The 22,430-nt window shown below is 46.4% G+C and overlaps 2 protein-coding genes across 5 annotated transcripts in view; one reads left to right on the top strand and one right to left on the bottom strand.

The window, feature by feature from the left end:
* Mp (collagen XV/XVIII-type protein multiplexin) overlaps positions 1 to 22,430 on the top strand; it is a 307,755-nt gene that overhangs the window by 13,530 nt on the left and 271,795 nt on the right. The gene's annotated exons all lie outside the window — the stretch shown is intronic.
* Positions 9,834 to 18,475, bottom strand: LOC144106602 (uncharacterized). The gene is made up of 5 exons (XM_077639453.1): positions 18,078 to 18,475; positions 17,224 to 17,317; positions 16,615 to 16,690; positions 14,424 to 14,554; positions 9,834 to 9,973 (listed from the first exon to the last, which is right to left on the bottom strand). Exons 1-4 carry the CDS (start codon positions 18,091 to 18,093, stop codon positions 14,438 to 14,440), a joined length of 303 nt encoding a protein of 100 aa, XP_077495579.1. The 5' UTR covers positions 18,094 to 18,475; the 3' UTR covers positions 9,834 to 9,973; positions 14,424 to 14,437.

Here is a 22,430-nt window from a genome sequence, read left to right as displayed (position 1 = left end):
AAATTAAATATTGTACCTGTAAGCACCGGGTGCATGCTGTACTGCTCGTGGACTCATGGAAATGTGCGTGCCTGTGCGCGTGATGTGTGTCTCACGTGTCCGTCGGTTTCCGTGCAGAAGACGGGGGTACCTCTGCTGGAGGAGTTGGCACAAACAAAAACTCTTCTACACTGCTTCCTTTCATTTCTATTTTTCAGTTTCTTTGATTTTAGTTACCTACAGACTTCCGCGTGCACGTTGGGTTCCGATTACAGTTGGGCTGTCAGTCAGCGGCAGTACGTCATGTCTATCGTTTTTCTTCGCCCTCTACTAGAGCCTCAGTCGGTGTAGCCGGCCTTTTCGTCGAAGGTGCTCTTCTTGGCTGCAATGTCCTCAATGATGGACCACCTTTGGGCGAAAACTACCGGCCCCTGCGTGAACCTGGAACCTGACAGACGCCGCCTTAATGCATCTAGTGCATCACTTGGGTGTCATATTTGTGTCTTTCTCTTTGTGCTGTTGGGAAATCTACGAAGTTTAGGGTTTATTACATATATTTATCATTCCCTACAGCCTCTTGAACCTTATGGTGTTTCGCACATCACTTTCGTAGTCTTCTGAAACTTTCAAAGAGAAAAAAAAAGCAAACTTTGGTCGCCTAAGTCCAGGCAACACCGTCCGCCTGGCTGCTCGAGCTCATCGCCTTTAAAACAACTGTTTCCAGAAGTATTCCTTTATACCTTTAATGATACGGCGGTCACCGCTAGCAGCCAATGTCGGTGACGAGGCAAAGCGGCTATCCACTACAGTTTTGCACTCCCCTACACAAGGTCAAGCATATCGCGGGACGTGTGGGACGGGGCGCCTACACGGAGCGTCGAAATATTTGCGCTCAGTTTTTCTCTGCACTTCTCTTTGATAGCCTCATGCAAATGAATTATCACTTAGACATAATAGGTACTTGCCATTCCAGCTGCGAGCATGCAGTAAACAATAAGCAGAACACCACTTCACTAAAATATCGCCGTGGTCTTTCCAAAGACAGCGTTGAATTCTGGTACCAAGGAGAATTGCTGCGTTTCGAGGCTTTCTTGTTTGCTCTCAAGATTCCAGTGGCTGCTCTAGGAATCGTTCCTAGTCCCCTACCATCCGTAAAAGTACTTTGCTTCGGCGGTCATCGTTGCAAGTTCATGTGAAACTTTCCACACAATTTTTAACGCAATTGAATTGGAACTCTCCTCATGGAAAAAAAAAAAAAAACCCGCGGCGTGTTCTGTCATAAAACTCGCTGAATCGTGTAGGCAGTTCTGACGTCATCATCTCAAGTAACTTGCCACACCTCCCCCTCCCCCTCTCTCAACCTGCATTTCCGCAAACAGAAACCTCATCACGGGGGCAAAAAAACTGTTTTGTAGTCTGTCATAAAAATCGCTTCTTCTAACGCTATCGCACTTCCCACACGCCAAGTAATTAAGTGCCCCATAGGTTTTCACTTCAAATGTCAGATATTTGGGCACCCGATAGAAGGAGACCTCGTAGGACAGGCACAAGTTTTGCCAAGATCGTATCCACGGACCCGCTGTTAACGCTCGATCGATTCCTCAGCAGCTCGGAGAACTATCGACCACCGGTTAGTCGTGACTACATCTTCCAAGGGGCAGCGCATTTCCTCAGCGGTGATCTCAACAGCGCCACAGGCCCACCAGTCATTGCACAATGATGCCCTGTACACATGCGCCCATGAATGCTCGTGATTTTTGTCAAATTTCCATCGTGCCATATGCATGACGGTTTCTTTCGTTTCAGCTACTGCCGTCAAGAGACCGTCAAGGCAGGAAGACAAGAGGTAGAATTAGGAGAGGCACATGGCCTGTGCTCATTGTGTGAAAAAATTACTTAGTCTTAATATTTACTGGCCGCACGCAGTATGCATACGATTTAATACATTGCAGCACGTCGCACAAAATTATTGCGTGGTGAAATAGAGAGTTAAAATAAATATCGGCTTGACGTAAGCCCAAACGATGGCTTTTAAAACTGCGGAAAATTTGTGAAGCCTGTTAGATCAAGTAGCCAATGTGGTGGTTTTGAAAGCTTTATGGCGATGTCAGTGTTATACGCCGCTGGCAACGTGCCTACCAGGTGATTAGTTAACAGACATGCCATAGCCTTGTTTGTAAACACAGTTCTAGCTTTAATTTATATTTGCGCACTTTAAGGCTCTTGCTTGTAGTCGGAGAGTTTCTTCAAACTTCAGAAAGGCCGCAAGGTTTCTCAATGATGCTTGTACAGCGGCCTTTCGCCGGACCAGCTGCGCCAGCCTGGCTTCTCGCAACCGATTACTCGCTTGTTCACCTATCGGCAGATTGTCAGAATGTTTTCCACAAAGTTTTCACAACGTCTTTTCGAGATGATCCAATCAGGAAGGAAAGGCCTATAGGCTTGTGGAAATATTCGATATTTTTTAACAATTGATCGAACAGTAAAGTATTCGGTATTCGATGAGATCAGAATGTTTGGTAGTCGAAATCTCGAAGTATTCGCCTCGAGCGAAAGACGTTCCTGGAACTGTTGCTTAATATGGTTTCAGTTCAACCTGTCTATCGTGGATGATACCGCGGCGCGCGCGCAACCAAAGCCCCCCGACTATGCGCCACGTTCCCGCGCGTATAACGGGGCCGGTCTGCGCATGGTCGAGGCAACAGACGCGAGTAGGCTACGTGTAAGCAACGCGGTACATGTATACGGTATAGGCGGCGGCCAGATCTGTAGCTGCCAGGTGTCCGCCCTACCGGCACTGCGGCCTGCATCAATAGGTACTTAACATAACGGGAACAGCTTCCGTGGGCCGCCAGTACACACGCGCTGGTTGATACCGACGGGGCAGGTGTGCAAACAGCTGGCCGTCGCCTGGCACTTTGCTGCGTCTTCAGGGCCTTGGATTGATGGATGGATGGAAGGTAGGAGCGTCCCCTTTGAAACGGGGCAGTGGTAGTTGCCACCATGCTCAGCTTTTTTTCCTTTATTTTTTTATAACTGTGCTGTAAGTTGATAAAATTCGCCCTTTTCTTTAAAATACGTCTTCCTACACTTTAAAACTTATGTCACCTCTCTGCTTTTGAGCCACCAATCCTCCAATCGCTTTTTGCTAATTTCCACCGCAGACTTATTTACGTGACTATTGTTATCTCTAAACCCTAAGGCCTCAGGAAGAGTGACTGTGCCTGCGTCGACATCGGTATGGATACCATCACATTTTAGAATGAGGTGTTCTATTGTTTCTACAGATTTACCACACACAGCACATGTGTCATCTTCTTCGTTAAATTTCTTTTTGTAGCTGCGCGTTCTAAGACACCCTGACCTAGCTTCAAAGAGGAGTGCACTGCCTCTTGAGTTATCGTAAAACGTTTCCTTCCTGATGTGCCTTTTCCAGTATCGATATAGTCTACACTATGCGTATTTTTCATTGGATCTATCCAATTTTTACCTTGGACGTTTTTAACCTGTCGTTTAATGCTCTTTCTTTCTCCTTCCTCGTCTCTGGCAAACTTACTGGCCAGCTTTCTAGTTCGTTTCCGCCACTGTGTGTCAACGCCCTTTCTGAACAGGTATTTAAATACCTTAGCTGCCCACCTGTTATCGTCGAATTTCCTCAGGCGTTTTTCGTATAGTACTTTACTCTGAGCTTCCCGTGCTTCGAACGTTGCCCAGCCCATAACCCCCTGTACTGCCTCGTTTGTGGTTTTCCCGTGGGCACCTAGTGCTAATCTGCCAACAGTTCTCTGATTTACTTCTAATCGCGACTGAACTTCAGCCCTTAAGAATAGAACCGCATTCCCGAAAATAAGCCCCGGCACCATTATTCCTTTCCAAATACCTCTGAGGACTTCATACCTGTTGTACCCCCACAATGCCCTATGTTTCATTATCCCGGTATCTCTTCGCCCTTTTGCTATGAGAGACTGTTCGTGCTTTTCCGTGTACATATGCACTTTGTTTACCCATACCCCTATATATTTGTATACGGCCACACGGGTATTTCATGGCCTCTTATTATAAGCTTCTTATCAGTTGAATTGTTGAAAACCATCACACCTGACTTAGTTGCGCTAAAACTGAAACCTAGAATGTCTCCTTCGTCTCCACAGCAATTCACCAAAGTTTGCAAATCTTCCTGGCTCTCTGCTAACAGTACAATATCGTCCGCATACATTAAACCCGGTAGTCGTTGCTCAACAACCTTTCCGCCTAATGTGTACGACAGATCATAACCTAGATTGCTTCCTTGTAGCCTTCTTTTCATACTTATCATATAAAGCATGAACAGCAGCGATGATAGAGGACAACCTTGCCTTAATCCTTTGCTACCTCGACAGTTGTTGTACTCTTAATTCCTTCCCATGTTATTTCACCTTCATTTTCTCGATAGATTTCCTGTTGAAAATTAATTACCTCGTTACCGACACCTTCACCATTTAATATGTTCCACAGGAGTTCCCTGTTCATGTTGTCGTATGCACCGCTTATGTCCAGGAAGGCTAAATACAGAGGTCTGTTTTCCGCCTTAGCTATTTCTATGCACTGGGTAAGCACGAACAGGCTATCATCTAAGCGCCTACCACTTCTGAACGCGTTATGAAGTTCTCCGAGTATTCTATTACATTCTACCCATGACTTCATTTTTAATTTCCCCGCCTGCATCGCCAGCCTGTATGTAACTGATGTTATCGTAATCTGTCGGAAGGATTTTATGTTCGTCTTATTGCCTTTCCCTTTATAAATCAAATTCATTTTACTCTGTTTCCAGCTGTACGGAATTTGCTGATTTGTTATGACTGCCTCCAATACTTTTATCAGTGTTTCCTTGCCTCTTGGGTCAAGTTCATTAATTACTTGATTGGAATTTCGTTGATTCCTGCGGACGTACATCTTGGAATATTTGCTTCCGCCTTTTTCCAGTTGAGATTCATCAGTTCCACGCTGTTATCTATTGTGCTGTCCTGTGTTGTTCCCTCATTTGGGATGATTACTCTATCGTCTTTCTTAAATGGCTCAGCTATAACTGATGAAATGTAGTTCACAGCGTCATCTCCCTCTAAACATTTTCCCTCGGTATCGTGAATCTGTTCCTGCTTTCTGTGATTCGCTTTGCCCAGCCAACTTATATGGTTCCAGAATTTTCTTGGCCCCCTTTAGTTGCATCGCGAACCTCAGCCAGCCAGCGATCAGAGGACTGCTTTATTTTAGCCTGGACGAGGACCTGCACTTGCTGTTTCTTTTGTCGATAAGATTCTCATTTTCGGCCTATTTCCTCTTCAGATAACTGCGCCCTCTTTGCTTCTCTGTGTTCCCGTGATGCCAACCATCGATGTTCGATGGCCTCTCTAATTTCCTTATTCCACCAAACTTCGTGGCTTCCCTTTTCCTCTCCAGCGGTTTACTCCTTTTACTTGTTTTATTTTGTACTTATGAGTAGTTCTAACTTATTATAATCCCACATTTTCATGGGTTCTTTCTCTATTGCTTCTTCTATTGCGGCCGCTATTTGCGCTATTTGTTCGTCATTTAATTTTCCGCACTCTTTTTGACTCCCCTTCATTTCTCTTTTGAGCAGGGCTCCTAACTGTAGAATAATACGCTTATGATCACTACCGAGGCTGTACTTCCCCTCTTCGTCTATTTCCATCATTGCGAGCTTGCTATACATCCCCTGCGAGATTAAGCAGTAATGAATGGTTGTTTGTCTGTTACGGGATTCCCACGTGATTTGTCCCTCACACCTAGTTTCTCTATTTACAATAACTAGGTTGCGTCGCTCACAGAAGTCTAGCATCAACTTCCCGTTACAATCTGTGTATCCATACAGATCCTCGATGTGGCCATTCATGTCCCCCAACAGACTGCTTTATATCGTCATTGAGAAACTTAACTAGATCCGTGTTCTTTTGCGTGCATTTGTCCCCTGTCCCTAAATAAACTACTCCGCATGTGCAGCGGATCGCGCAAGGCTAAATCTCTGTAATCGGAGGACACGCGGCTCCCTTCACTTCCGCGGAATGAGTCTCTGCTGACTGCAGGTGTCGCAACCGCCCATCTGTGCGTGGAATTCGCGAATCAAGGGCGACGACGCGAGCACGCGGGGAAGCTAGCACGAAGCACACGGATATGGGAGCCCCTTTCCGGTACCTGACACGGGGCCGCGCTGGGCGCGCGGTGCGCACGCATAGGCCGTGTACATGTAGTAGACGCTTGAATGTAATAGCTGCGCGACGATGCATTCGCAGTTGAAACAAGCAGTCGGGGGTCTCATAAGGTCTCACACCCGACAAATACATCGATTCCGGATATAGGTTGTCTTCCTCAATATCCGATTGCCATTTTTGCAGGATGTTGACACGGCTTCAACAAGGGTGACAAAGTTTCAATGCATTCTTCCTTTCTTCCATGTAATGACCTCACGTGGTAGAAACATACATAATTTTTAAAATGCCTGTTGTGCCGTTCAACATTTTTGTGAGTGCCAAAAGCTTCGAAAGATTTGCTTCGGAATTATTCCAAGAAAACTACTCTTTGATTCGAAACAGAAAACTGCTATTCGCACATGCCTCGAAATTACTTTAGAGTGCTGTAAACCACCTCTTGGCCGCCTACCGTGCATGCATTGAAGTACGCCAAGAGAAACCGAAGGCTACACTATTTCTGCCAAGCGGCAGTTGTCGGAGTAGTGCGTTCGTTTCGTCGCTTTGGTCATCGGCTGCGGCAGAGGTGGCCGCAAATTAAAGATGTCAGCGTCGCGAGGACAGATTTGCCGTCAACTCTATTTTCTTTCGGTCTGCTAAATGTGCTCGGATTCAGTTTTATCTATCGTCTTCCTGGGCTTTTTTTTTCCCACCAACGTCAAACGCCGCCAACCGCCGACTCGTACAAGGCACTTCGGCTCGCAAAGCTATGCCGACGTCTGGTGCAAACACCATCGCGTGTGAATTCCAGGGCGTGGTGTTCCACCTTGCATGGTAGGCTACGGTAGAAATAGAAATAAAGAGCGGTGTTATACGGTTGACTAACGTAGATGTCCGCTGCTGATCAGTGCAGGTCCTTCACTGCACTGCAGGCAGTTACGTGCGCATGGGCCCGTCACTGGCTCGCACTTGCCTTTGGAAAGCCTGCTGAGGACGCCATCGAGATACTGCGCCAGCGTGTGGCCAGCGATCGCCGGGCAGCCCGATATGCGCGTAGCCGGCTTGTACGGCAGGCGTCCAGTGCAGACGCCGCCCTGGAATCGCGTTGCATTCCGGCGCGCAAGGCGGACGCGCAGTGCAAACGAACCGTCTGCGGGATGCAGCAGGCTATAAATAGCGAGCCTGGCAGGCCAGCGCGGTCTCCGCCGAGGGCGCTATGAGTAACTCACGTTCCGGGGGCTGTCCGAGTCCGGTACCAACCACGGTGATAAGAAGCGAGGGGAGAAAGAGTGCGCCACAGGTGTGTGTTGTTCCTGCTTGGCGCTGCCCTCTTCGCCCTGGCCAACACCCACTGCGCAAATCCAGTGCTCGAGGCGGGGTCCCGTCCCATGTCCCGCAGGATCAGAAATTATGCCTTATGAACGTGCTTGTTTTTTTTTTTAATCCAAACTACACCTTCGGTTTTTTCCTCATAACACTAAATGGTTTGCACACGTAACGCCTCGTGACAAGAGCTATACCCGGGAAAACATAAAAGGATGATAACATAATATTAAACCGCAACGAGGACTTTGCAAGAGTGGCAGATCGGGCTAGTTGGTAATTTTCCATAATGCGATACAGCGCGAATAAAGACGGGGACGAAGCGAGACAAGACACCTGCAGCGCTGTGGTGTCTTGTCTCGCTTCGTCCCCGTCTTTATTCGCGCTGTATCGCATTAACGAGGACTTTGTCAGACGCATAAACCGATTAGCTCACTCTCCGTTACTTGCAACATACTAAAGGACTCGGCTTTTAGCTGCCATGATTTCATGAATATTTTCTTTTGTCGCGTAGCCGTTTTAAATGTTGGCTTTTACTTCGTCAACTGTTTATCCTTTTGCCACTTTTTAATTTGTATGAATTTTCAGCGCCATTTCTCCTGGCTCTCTTTATTTTGTGTTGTGCCAGCGCTTCTCCATGCTTCCGCGTCACCCTAGAATTTAAGGTTCAGTGCCTTCTTGTATCATCTTACTCCGCCCTACTACGAAAGCGTAACCGGAGCAGAAAATTAGATTGCGCGAAGAAGTCTGGAGCTTTGCTGGGACATGGTTGCCGAACTGGCTTAAGAGAAGGTTAATCGCAGGTGGCGTAGTTTGCGGACTATAATAGGCAGGGTTAAATCCTGCTGAAGAAAGACAATTTTCTTTAGTAATTTTCCGCACCTGGTACTTAGTCCACAGGACTCACCTGCAAGAATATGTTAATTGCGTTAATCCCCAGAGGGGCACGCAGCGGTGCACGTCTAGTTTTCGGAGGCATCGAGACTTTCTACAGCGATGGCTGTTAGGCGCCCGTCCCCGGCTTGCGCGACCGGCGTCGCCGTCGGCGTAACCGGTGGGTGCGCTAGCACCTGCCAGTTGCGCCGGTCAACCTGGGTCGCGTAAGCCTACGAGTGGCTCTGTTTGTTACAGCCGCCTGCCAGTGCAGGTGTACCACTACACCAGTGGTCACGTGACTAAACGCCTAAACAGCTATCGCTGAATCTCGCGTTACATAGTCGTAACCGTCCTGTGTGTTTTCTACCACGCATATCCTTCATTGCATTCCTTAATTCGGGATGAAGGTCCCGGCAGCACATGTATTACAGCCGGCAGGCAGCCTTAGTCCTGCGCTGGACGCAGTCTTTCGATGATAAAAGTTGCCGCCAGGTACAAAACTAGTCGTATGTCTAGGGACCTAAGGGCCTCGCTTTCACTCAGCGCTATTCGTGCCAAAGACAACAAAATAGTAACGAAAGTCACCTTCTTGCGAGGTAAACGTCGGCCTGAATCCAAATGCAAGAAGCGCGGCGCCGAGGTATACATACTGCGGCGTTTATATGCAGAAATTGGTGTGCCCGGATATGGGCGGCAGGAAATGTGTCTCTAGATGACGTATGCACATCATGTAATTGGCAGCGCCCGGCAGCAGTTCCACACCATCGTAGCGAAACTACGGAGGTAATATCTCATTACGAGGAAAAGCAGCGCTGGAGACGAGGAAATGTGGCACTGCACTGTGCCCTGTAATGGCGCACAAGGCCGTCTCACCGACCAACAACCGTGAGAGTATCAACTGCCCCGACTCCTCAACAACTTCACGCATGCTAAAGCTATGCTGCAGTTAAAATTGAATGCAAGCGGTCGGGCTGCACATATGCTTGCATTTGCTTTTGCGAGCGATACCTCACCCCGAGAGAAGATAACCGATGGTTTCTCGTCTTAGCCCAGTCAAAACGCACTACAGGATTCTAAGACAGAAAATTTCTGTAGTCTGTAGTCTTGTCGTATTTTGGGCATGCCTTGTGTAGTCTGTCTTGTCTTCTGTAGTCTGTCTTGTCTTTTGTAGTCCTGTCTTCTGTAGTCTGTCTTGTCTTTTATAGTCTGTCTTCTGTAGTTTGTCCTCTCTTTTGTAGTCTGTCTTGTCTTCTGTAGTCTGTCTTGTCTTCTGTAGTTTGCCTTGTCTTCTGTAGTGTGTCTTGTGTAGTGCTCGTACACTGTGTAACAGTCGTTACTGTCACCTGTCAATTAACACAGGATTTGTGTTCTGGAGTAGGCTCTGCACAAAAATGCACAGCTTGTTAATGGTCGCCTGTCAATTAACACAAGCTTTGTGCATTCCAGAGTAATTCGTGCACAAAACCACTAGAATTGAAATGAAAATGATCAATATTTATTTACTGTTTCGTGCTTTTTCTTCGAGCTTGCTGATGCATGCTGTCCAGCGTTGTCCTGGCCGCAGGTTCCTAGATACATTGCCCATGAGCCAAGAAAAATGGTTTTTGTCTTGGCTGAAAAAAACAAAAAATAGAGATCACCACTGCTACCTGCGCGAAAAAAATGTGAAAGCGTTGACGCCTCCTCGACACTGGTCGCCTTTCAAATTTGGCGCCATGGTTGTTTTCTCGTTGACTTGATTGGTTATCAATTAACTCTTATTTTACCCTCATTTCATCCCAGCAACGATTTCGAGTTTTCAAATTTCCCTCCACAGATCGTTCCTGCCCACTCACTGAATACCCGCCCAGTCTAATCACGCGTTCATTGTTTTTCGCTTCTCAATAATTACCTAATTGCCTCTAATTTATCATTCTTTTTCCTATCTCCTGGTTAAGTATAGGACACTTATCACTGGTCACGTGATTGCTCATTTCGAGTTTTCAAACTTGGCGCCAAGCTTTGGCTTTGTCCATACTTCCAGTTTTTCAAACTTGGCACTACGCTGTAGCTCCACTACTTTCAGCGTTTTCAAATTTCGCGGCACTTTTTCTCTGGCCCAGCCACTTTTTGGACATTTTTGGCTGTAAATAATTATCCGATTATGAAATTTTCTTTTCGAGCAGCATCCTCACATCATCCTCTTCCAATTACACAACCAATCGTATGATGCTATCTCTTCTGAGTTGCCCACAACTGCTGCGGACACGATCCCCGGCAACATTGCCTAGTAAACTTCTCACTTTATTCAAAATGTTGTAATACTGAACAAGGCTTATGACTGGCCGAGTTGGTACTGACTCACCTTAAAACCAGCCAGAACACACAAGAAGACATGAGCTCAAGAGGCGGGACTAACAAAAATTTTATTGAAGATTTTGATTATTTGATTTGTGAGGGTTTAACGTCCCAAAGTGACTCGGGCTATGAGGGACGCCGTAGTGGAGGGCTCCAGAAATTTCGACCACCTGGGGTTCATTAGCGTGCACTGACAACGCACAGTACACGGGCCTCTAAAATTTCGCCTCCATTGAAATTTGACTGGTGCGGCCAGGATCGAACCTGCGTCTTTTGGGACAGCAGCCGAGCGCCATAACCACTGAGCCACTGCGGCGGCATCATTGAAGGAAAGCCGCAAAAGGAGACACGCGAAGAGATACAAGCGCACAATAACCCAAAGCAGTGAAAGGGCGAAGTGCAATCAAAGGTCACTGACATACTAATGAATCATCTAAAAAAGCAAATTCCTTACGGTGAAGGTTTTCCGATGGCTTAGCCACACGTGTCCTTAGCCTTACCGATGTAGTAAGCCTCAACTATCTACCGACAGATTTATCCCTTCCATAAACCACTGATGTGTCATGGAAATTAGGCGTGCAAAGAGACATGTCAGCCTCAGATTTGCATTCACAAGATTGAGCATACAGTGCCAGATTAGAATTTGCCTTCCCCCCTATTTGCCTTCCCCCTATAGAGTGAAAGCACTCAGTCAAGTGCAAATTCAAATATCTGCCTGTCTGCCCATATTAGTTGCAGCCATAAGGCAGTGGAACGCAATAAACTCCATTACTTTTGCAAGTGGTGAACCTTTTTTTGTGACACTGTCCATTGTGGACAAGTAACCAGTTTTATCACGCCTTTTTAATGGCGGCGCAAAGGCCTCCTGTCTTGCACTTCGCTGTTAAGACAACAGCAGCATTACGCTTTCCCGCGACTTTCTTGAGACTGTGAAATACTGTGAAGATAAGGTGTATCAGCATCATCGGAGTATGTGCTCCTTACCCTCGAGCGAGTGAAAACATACTATGACAGGTTGTTGAGATGGGCAAGCGGGAACCCAGCTGCTTGGAAACCTGCTACAAGAATGCGTCCTTAGCAGTGATGGCATGACTTATCTAAAGCTGATGTCATGCACACGATTGCACACCCATCAAGTGTTTCCATCTTTACTGACCTTAACCGGCGACAAATACACCTCTTCACCATCCTTCCCCAACAACGAGTGGTCCGACTCGTAGCTAAAAAGAGCCTTCCCCGATCTTTAGCTGTAGCCCCGACAAACATATTCGTCCACAAAGCGCACGTCTGCATCAAGAAACTGCTGACGGTTCTGCTTAGACAATTCTGATGTAAAAGACAGGCCTTGACCGCATGCCTTAAAGACTCCTAAAACATCTTGTGCCAACTTATCTGAGCCTTCTATGTCCAGAAATATTAGTCATGAACATAACGAAATGCTACTATGCCAAGGTCTTCCAAACAGGGCTCTAATGCCTTATTGACTTTAGACAAAAAAATGTTGCTGAGCAAAGGTACGACCTGCGTGTAAATACCGCCCTGCCAACTGACAAATGCGGATTTGCAGTAAAAGGACAACAGCCCCAAGAAGCCAGCAACCGAAATCACGCAATCATCTGTAAAAGCATGTTCATTGTTCACCCTGATGCAGTTTGCACATACCTCAGAGGTCTATCATGTGACAATGAATAGTGCAGGCCCTCCATGTCGATGCTCACTGCAGGGCACCTGCCCAGGTTGCTGTCCACAAGAAACTAGAACTCCACAGAACTCCACTTTTGTGAGTTGGCAAGGCGGTATTTACATCAGAAATCAGGCATATGCAGAGGGTCCCAGGTTGCACTGTTCCTCTGCGACATTCTTCTGTCCAGAGTCGATACCGCATCAAAGCCCTGTTTGGAAGGCCTCGGCATAGTAGCATTTCGTTATGTTGATAGCTACATAATTTTTTTGCACAAGGAGGGCTCAGATAAGTTCGCACAAGACGTTTTAGAAATCTTTAGGCATGTGGTCAAAGCCTATCTTTTAGGTCTGAATTTCACTAAGCATAACCGTTTGTAGCTTCTTGACTTAGACCTGCGCTTTGCGGACGACCACATATGTTGGCGCCAAAGCCCAAGATCAGGAAGCCTCTTAGCTACGAGTTGAACCACTCGAGGCTGGTGAAGGACAGGTTGGCAATCACATGCATCACCACTGCTTTATGGAAGTCATGCCATCACAGTGTTTAGAATGCATTCTCGGAGCAGGTTTCCAAGCCAATGGCACCTGGGTTCCCACTTGCCCATCTTGCGCACCTGTCAGAGTGTGTTTTTACTCTCTCGAGGGAACGGAACAATGTTCACATGATTCACATGATGCTGACGTAGTTGAGCAGCACAAAAAGACGGGCTCTATACCTTACCTCCACGCCATTTCGCACCATCCCAAGAAAGTTGCACCAAAGTATGATGTTGCTGTTGTCTTGACCGCTAAAAGTAAGGTAGGAGCCCTTTGCTTCTTCGTTCAAACTAGGCTTGATACAACTACGGGTAATCGTCCGCTATGCACAGTGGCAGATAAAAAATGTTCACCACTTGCAAAAGTAAAGGTTTTTTGCATTCCACTGCCTCGTAGCTGAAACTACTATGGGCAGACAAGCAGATATCTGAATGTGCGCCTGGCTGAGAACACTTTCACTGTATAGAGAGGAAGGCGAATTTTAACCTGACACTGCACGTTCAAACTCGTGAATGCAATCGGAGGACGACCTTTCTCTTTGCACGCCTGATTTCTGCGGCACATCAGTGGTTTTGGGAAGTGATAAATCTGTCCTGACATAGTTGAGGCTTACTACATCAGTAAGGCTAAAAACAAGTGCCTGGCTAAACCGTCGGTGAACCTTCACTGTAAGGAATTAGTTCTTTAGATGGTTTACTAGTACATCAGTGCCTTTCGGTTATTTTTTGCCCTCTCACTGCTTTGGGGTCTTGCATGCTTGAATCTCTTTGCAGGTCTTCTTTTGCCACTTTCCTTCAATAAAATTTCAGTTGTTAGACCAGCCTCATCTTGTGCTCATCTCTTCTCCTGTTTTGTGTCTTCCGGCTGGTTTTAAGATGTAATACTGAAGGCCGAAAGAAAGCCATTTTAGAGTCAAGTGCACTTATAATGGCCACAGCTATAATGAATGTTCATTTATTACAAAAAATAGTGCTTACTTCATTAATTTATGCATGAAGTATATGACACTGCATCAAAATAAAAAAAAAGACTAAGCCTCTAACCCTCATGGCCAAACTGCAGTTACAGCAAACAAAAGGACACCATAAACCTGCCCCACATGCAAAACCTTGCACTACAGGCCAATGCAGAAATAAGATCAGATTACTTCCCAAACTGCATGACACTGCCACGCAAAGTAAAGATTGTGACAGGCAATAAAGGAGCAACAAAAAAGCAAACTGTAGGTAGCAGCCAATCTCATGCAGACAAGCTACAAGGTCAGGCCAACATAGACGTGGAAGAAATTTGAAAAAAAAAGCCACAACAAGCACATAATAACTTTTAAGGTTTTCACAGCCCTTTAAATGGCCAATACTTTCCTGAAAAACATAACAGAAGCGGCAATTTTTTTTCGGCAATCAATTTTTTTCATGCACTTCATTATTCTTGAAGCATGGGCGGGCATAAAGTAGTCAGATTAGTGCATGCGTTCCTAAGCAGTGCGATGCCAAAAACTGTACTTACAGAAAAAGCTTGCCTTACTGAGTGAATACCACTGGCCATCCACTAATTTCCCAGCCTGCTCCAGGCCCCTGGCAAAAATCACACGCAACTTGGTGGCTTTGCTCAACTTCCATGCAACTCTTGATCTTTAGCTGGAAAAAAATTGAGGGATCAGTGAGATATAAAATTTTACATGCATCGCTTTGTTGCAATGACCGACTAAGAAAGAAACAGCGGTTTCTGTGAGCGCAACTATTTTTTCACACTAGCTTTCTACAGTAAACCATGTTTATCGCGACCTAATTCACACTGACTTGCTGCACGGCCCCAGCACTACTGTGTATAGCTCTATGGTTTCAAATGCTTGTTAGCTCTGAGCCCTTGGGCTTGCACTCGTTAATGCAGAAAACCTCGGAAAGGGCAACCAGAGCTTCGAGCTTTAAGCCATAGGTATTCAGAAGCTCAGTGGTCTGTAGAGAACTTTTGGCTGGGTGACACAGTAGCAAATGCTTCTCCAGCTACTCTCACTCCATTGCAAAAAACTCGCACAGCAGAGACCTGTCCTCCATTTTGCATTGCAGAAACAATCACTGAAATTCAAAGCACGCATGCTAAATGCACACCTACCTTCCAACACAGCTTCATAATAATGGGTATAATTATTGGAATGAAATACCAGTCAGTACATGTAGTTTTCAGTTTATCCAAAAATTATAAGCAACCGACAAACAATAAACATTAAAAGAGAAATAAAATAACCAGAATTGTTTAAAAAATCTGTCAGAAAAATTATGTGACATCCACTACACTCCAGCAGTTCTTCGCCCTTGTGCACCTTCAAACCACACTTTCTTACAGGCACATTTGCACAGAAATGGGGTTGAACCTGATCTTTAAGAATCTTTTTTGGTGCAACAGTAGGAAGAAACCAGGTTTTACCCAAAAACGAAGCACCCTACACATTGCATCACAAGCCCAGATGGTGCACTTGAGTCGCCTCCTATGCTTATGCAAGAAACAGGAACAGAGATATCTTGACTAAATCAAAAAAAGAGGAAGTGCAGTGCATGTGTAATGCAGAGAAGATATAAGCAATACCACACTAAAACACTGGGAGGATTCCAAGAGTAGGTGAATGCATGAATGAGTGGCAATCAGGTGGCTAAATGAGATTAGGAAATTTGAGGAAAAAGGGTGGTAGCATGTGGCACAGGAGACAGTTACCTAAAATGAACTAGAGAACCATTGTTCTGCACTAATTTTAACAGCACATTCACACGACAGACAAAATCACTAACTCCAGGAACAGACTGAGCATCATGCAACTCAATGTCATTCACCATTGCAAATGGCACCAGCACCGCAGACTGCACATGAGGAAAAGTAGACATATTTTTGCTCTCAACTTTGAGCAGCAGTCAGCTGCGCTTTTAGGAGCAAAGCTCTAAAGTACGGCAACATTGGCACTTTGTTTTACTGACATGAGGGTGCTTGTGAGCGTGCAAGTCCCATGCTTGTTTTGCACCAAATGTGTTAATTGCGAGGTATGTTTAACTAAAGAGGGGCTTCTAACATGGGCATCAGCTCTTCATTACTTCCCTTCTATATCCCTCTCTTATATCACGATTCAAGTGTCCGCCAAAATGTGAGACAGTTACTGTTACATTTCCTTGAATTTTCCTTCAACTAATTTTAAATTTTTCAAGTATACAGCTTTAAGAAGGTAGAGGTACAAACTGTGCAGTATAACCATATGCTATGGCAATAAACCAGCAATAAATCTGTGCTGACAGCAGCTTGCCCAGTGCATTGCAAGGATGCTATACCATACAAGGATTGGTGTCATCGTGCAATGTTACATTACTGACTGACAATTTGGTCTCTATGTCAGAAATACTGGTAAACCATCATAGTAGAGCACAATGTTTTTAAAGGGATAAATGAACATATAGGTCCTTTTCGAGGACACATATGCATACCAGGCAGCAGGTGTGCAATGTCAAAGCACGTTTATGTTAACAGCAGCTGCGTCAAGAGCTACATCAGCGACTATATTTTGTACAAGTCTACAGTTCCGGTAATTATAAGCTGAGGTACTGCTGTGAAGTGCATGTAGAGTTTCATGCATTTCTAAACCTAGCTGCAAGCCTATATTGAAAGTATTTTTCTAAATAGGCAGCTAAGATATGCATCACTGAAAAAGAATAACTACCATGAACGGATCAGGAGGGATGACACAGCCGAAGGCAGGAAGCACACATGGCCCAATAGATGCTGGCCGCTGGCAACTGCAAATAAATACATCCAGAGCAACAGCAGCCAGTGGCTGTAGCCATGTCATGAATGACAAGAGAGGAAATCGTCTACTGCTTTAAAAACTAAACTTAGACGTAATATAAGTAAATAAAAAACCAATGAGCTAGCCCATGACAAAACAAATGAACAGATTTTATGTAATGCACCCATATACATTCTTTGAGAAGAGTCACAATGACTGTTATAACCACACTGAAAGATGAGCTGGCTGAAATACCGCACACCAATTTGAATATAGAATGTGCAGGTTTTCATTAATTCCTATCATAGTGCCTTGCACCAATGTCTAGGTATTAAATTGAAAGTTGCAACCAGTCTGCCTTGGTTAAATGAGAAGAGAGAATGGAAAAAAGCATGCCTTCACTAGCAAGAAGCTTGATATCTCACAGCACAGCTTGGCATCATAGAAAAATTGCTAGCGCATTTACAAATCTGCATACAATTAAAAGCTGCACAAATTTGTCGACTGGCAATGCAAGTAAAGGCAAGAGAAACAAAAAAATACCAAAGAACACTCGTGAGTGCGGCGAAGGGAGGTCTGTGGGTAGGATCCCGTGCCTGGGAAGAGTTCCGAGCTCGGAGAATCGCCGGCACCACAGCTGATGGCACGCAACCAAGAATAAATAACAAAGCGAAAATAAGTAACAAAAAAACCATCGACAATGGCGAACGACTTGAATGCGGGCCACAAAAGCGAGGGATATAGCAAAAAGGTAGAAATCCTAAATAATTGTGCAGTTGCATATCCGACAGCTCGCAGTGCTCAGAAGGAAAGGAAGCATCAAAGTTTACAGCTCAGGAGACGCAAGATTGATCTAACTTTGACATAACACTGCCTCAAATCCTGTTCCACTGGGGAAGCACAGACAAGCTTACAAATGGCAAGGCGATGAATATGAACTAGCCTTTCGCATGCGATCACTGTCTCAAAATTTAGTATGACGCATATTAAGGCACAAGCACTAATCCGATGAGTACTAACCCTGAGCAAAATAGTGCGGTGTCTGATCGCAGCTGGCCTAGCGCGAGCGCTCCGCCGCGCGGCACTTCTCGCTCATCGTCTTCAACGCAGTGCAAATCCATGCTTTTGCACCGTGTCGAAGCGCTAGCAAGCGAAAGCGTAACTCTGTTGTGATATCTGGTGCCATTTTTATTTACCACGGCACGCGAGTAATAAATGCACATAAAGACAATGAGAACAACACTTGTCATGCAGGATATAGGCCCTGCTTTTTTGGCGCCGCATTATAGCTGCGGCAACCGCAGGCGGACTGCCTCCACTCACATCCCTATATAGCCGCATACAAATAGCGCGTGTGAATACAGATCATTAGCATAGAAACGCAGAGCGGGACTCACCGGCCATGCGATTCATCCAGGCTTAGTAAAACGGCGCAGGAGTCTTCGTTCCCCTAACAGATGAAAAGACGTCGCAGCACTCTTCATGGCTTACCCGTTGAAACTCGCCAATGTTGACAGGCCGAAATCCTGGTCGTTGCCTTCCAAAACACACTCCTGCTCACCTTCCTATTGAATGAGTTGTTCACACGTGTCCGCCGTACAAGTACTCAAGTAATGCCTCAAAGAGGCAAATAATACAAAACACGACGTGTCGGTTGCGCTGCAATGGCGCCGACGGCTGCGCTTTCGTGTCGGTGAAAAATTACAACCGACAAAAAAATTTGTTTTTTAAACCATGAATACTTATATTATCTTCACAACAAAGACACTGCATTTATTTTAAATTATTTTTAGATTATTTAAGAATACTAAAGCACTTTCAGTTACTTTTTCTGGCATGTCGTTTGTAGAAGCTGCGATCCTGTGATCCCCTGAAGTGACCCGGATGCTCTAGCAGACGACGGAGCAAACGACGGTGTTGACAGAATGCAATTTCGTTTGATGCCAGATAAAATCACTAAGTTGCGACAAAAACAGCGAAGAAAAGCGCCGTATCTCAAGCTGGCGAATATCGTGGATAAGTTGAACGCAATTGGCACGATGGAGAGTAGCTGCGATGCATTAATTTGCGCGACACTGGCACGCTCACCGGAGATCATAAACTTAACAGCTTAATCGGTGACCAGTACAAGCGGAGTGCTTTGATATCAACTGGGTTACGAAACTACGTCGATACTTGCGTCTCACTTTAGCTAATATGCAACAGTGGCTAGCACTCGCCGCATCCTGATCGCGTGTAGTTTAACAAGCAAGAGCCCACTAGCGCATCGAAGCAGGCGTGTTTTCGAGCTCGTATCGTTACGAAAAATACGAGTTGTTTCGGCACGTAGTGGAATTGAAGTTCTCAGCCTGTGCGTCACGGACGGTGACGATGGCGTCGCGGACGATCTTAACTAAGACTCGCCGCAAAGCAGCCGATAACCCAAGCATATGTGCGTTAAAGGTTGTTCACCAGTAGTGCAAGCGTGGGCATAAAGTATCGCTCAGTCGCAGCGCCAGTCGCTCGCTTCTCGATTTTCCAGCCTTCCGAGTGAAGGTCGCAAGCTGTTGAGCCAATCAGTGAGCCAGCGGGAGTGAGCGAGGCGAGCTTTCGGGAACGACGCCGCCCGCGGGCGCGCCGGGCAATGAACTACGCGCTACCCCCTGGCTGCCCTAGTCGTCGCTAAGCCTAGCCGGTTTCGCATCGATGCAGCAGCTGAGTGCACTTCGAAACTGGCTAGCGCTGAGGTGCTGCTCTCGTCATCGTTTTACTGTGAACCTCGTCTCATAGTAAAACAAAGATATTCTCGGTTTCCGCGACACCTTCAGGAGCGGAGCCAGCTGAGGCCAGGGGAGCCGCGATTGAGCAGCAGCAATTAAAGGCGCCGTGGGGAGACATTTGTTTGTATTCCTGTTATCGCTTCTACCAACGACTCGATATTGGCCAACGATACTCTATCCGACGACGTAGTATGGACTTGAACAAACATTACTGTCGCATTTTTCTGACGCTGGCGGCCGGTATTCAGGCTGGCATGCCGCGCCCGTACGTTATCATGTTGCTCAACTGTATGGCCGTGGTGCACATCAATACCCCCAGACATCCTCCTTTTCGCTCAGATTGTCATAGCACACAGTCACACTGGGACCAGAGTAGTTTAGAGGACCGAGCGCGGGTGCACAGGAGCTAGACTGTGTCAAAGCAGGCGAAACTCTTTAAAGCGCGCTGTTGACGTCAGTCCCAAGACTTTATTCTCATTTCGACCGAGAATTAAATCGGTTCAAACTCGCCGGCCGCCGCATTTCACCTTCGGCTGCATACGCTGCTGTCTATATTTAGCGACATTTTCGTGTCACCGTCATGAAATTTTCAGTGAAGGCAATGAACGACATCGTAAAGTATTTTTTTTGCTATTTTATGATAAGCACCACGTCACTGCCGCTTAAAAAAAATTCTCCGCCAACACTGCATCAGCGTTGGACTTAAGAGCGTTAGCTACGAGAGCTTCAAGTGTTTAGATCGGGGTGCTAGATCGGGGTGCTCAGCAAACGTGGAGAAGACAAAATACAAACATCTGAGGGCATTTCGTTTCGGAAACATTCGTTCTAAGATACAAGCAGCGTCATCTACTTCAAAGATTTTGCGCTACTATTGTGATTTACAGCCACCTTCGCTATATCCGGTATGTTTCCTCCTTATATATCAGTTAACGAATTTTATAAACGTGTGCATTACAACAAGATGAATTGTTTGACTGCATCCGGAACTCTCTGCGACAAACGATTAGGCCTTATGGCTGTCTGGAAGTCCCCGGAATGCACAGTTTAGAGGCGAAAAGGTCGTCGGTGCGAATCCCACACATATTTTGGGCTTCATCTAAATATTTATTTTATCCTCAGGAACATGACAAGTCAAATGACACCACTTCGATCGTTATGCGTCAAACGGGCGGCCCCCAAATTTGATGCAAATGGGGGTCCCCGGGGTTCCACTTCGATAGCCGCTATACTGGCATATGTAAAACGGATCGAAGGTATCTGAGACAACTGAGGCTCTACGCACCCGCTGTTGCTATGTGATATAGTGTAGTAACTGTCTTGGCCAATTTGACCTTCCCTGCAGACAGACGTGTCCTTGGCAAACGTAAGTAGTAAGAGCTGACGCTCTTAAAACTGAAACGCGCGGAAAAATGATATCGGGGTTGCTTTGAACATTTATACAGAGAACTGCGTGCATGTACACACATGCTGCCTTTGTGTAGCCGGATGGTTATGGCGAGTAATTTTCCCTGATTGACGATTAACGACATTCTTTTCCGCGACGCATAGAAGTGTTCTTGGTTTTTTCTGCGCATATAGTAGTAGCGGTACATTATGTTACATGGCTTGAACATGTCACAGAAGCCAAGAGGACACTGACTTTCAGTAGCGCCATTCGACTTGCGCACACCGATTGGTGTGCAGGCGCTGTCGTGGCTGCAGCTACATGCCACCACCGCAAGAGCGTGCGGATACGCAGGCACCGCTGGCTTCGCCGCTTGTGCATACAGCTTTTTGGGCTTTCAAAGCCGCATTATACTCTTGAGCATGCACTACTTTCGTCACATTATCATGTGGGAACAGAAGGGAATTAGGTGAGTGCTCGAGCAGTGCCTCTCCTCTAAGCCAATTCTCGTTCGGTGAGAGGGCCAGGTCGCGGGAAGCGAGTTGAAAACTCGATTCGCCAATGTGAATGAGCACTTCATTTCGCTCGGTGCCCGTCACCAACAGACCAGAGCACCTCGCATCCTCTTCGCGACTCGCCACAGTGAACGCGCTTTGAAGCATCTTTGGTCAATTTGATCCTATCGCTGTCACACGACCGCACGACAGTATTTCTAGAATTCTGTAGTAAAATAATTACCCTCACCAGGAATCTGTCGTGTGACACATCCCACGATAGGTATCTATCGCGCGGCACAATCCACGACAGCTATCTGTCGCGTGACTCATCCCACGACAGGTATCTGTCGCGCGGCATATCCCACGACAAGCTGTTGTGTCGCGCAACAGGCCGCACTACAGGTACTTTTGTCGCGTGAAAAGAGGCGCGCTAGAAGTCTGTCGCGCGACTGAACCCACGACAGGCAACTTTGCTGAGGCACGCAATCTCTGTCGCGCGGCACGACTCCCACTGTCGCGCGACAGTACCTGCGACAGAAACCTGTCGCGCGACAAATGCTGCGACAGGGACCTTCTTCGCACGACAAAATGCAGGAAAGATGTCTGTCATGCGGCAGAACCTACTACAAACAACTCTGTCGCGCGAAAGAACCCACGACACGAAGCTTGTCGCACGACACAAGGCACGACAAGACAGCTTGTCTTGCGACACAAAATTGTGTCGCGCGACAGATGCGCGACAAAAAATTCTGTCGTGCGTTTTGATCGGGAGCGGAGTGAATTACAAGAAAAAGCGAGCGTGGCAAGGGGCGGCAAAGTGTCGGGTGGGCGAATTAGCTTAGAAAATCTGTGGCCGCAGCTGCCACAGGGCAGGGTTAATTGGAGAGATACGAGAGGGGCCTTTGTCTTCCAGTGGACCTGGCTGGGCTGATGATGTGATGATGAAGACAACTCCGGGCAATAGCTTTCGGGTTGGGGCCGCAAAAGAAAGAGGACCCGAAGTGGTGTCTTTCCTTCTGACGTTTTGGCGTTTCTGCTTCCGACGGCGAACACTCACTGGACCTGACAACCGAAGACGTTTGCCAAATAATTAGACGGCCATTTGTATTT

This window comes from Amblyomma americanum, chromosome 1 (genome assembly GCF_052857255.1).
Source record: "Amblyomma americanum isolate KBUSLIRL-KWMA chromosome 1, ASM5285725v1, whole genome shotgun sequence".
Taxonomy (NCBI): Eukaryota; Metazoa; Arthropoda; class Arachnida; order Ixodida; family Ixodidae; genus Amblyomma; species Amblyomma americanum.
Note: the sequence above shows the minus strand (reverse complement) of the source record. Positions and strands in the feature narration are given on the sequence as shown.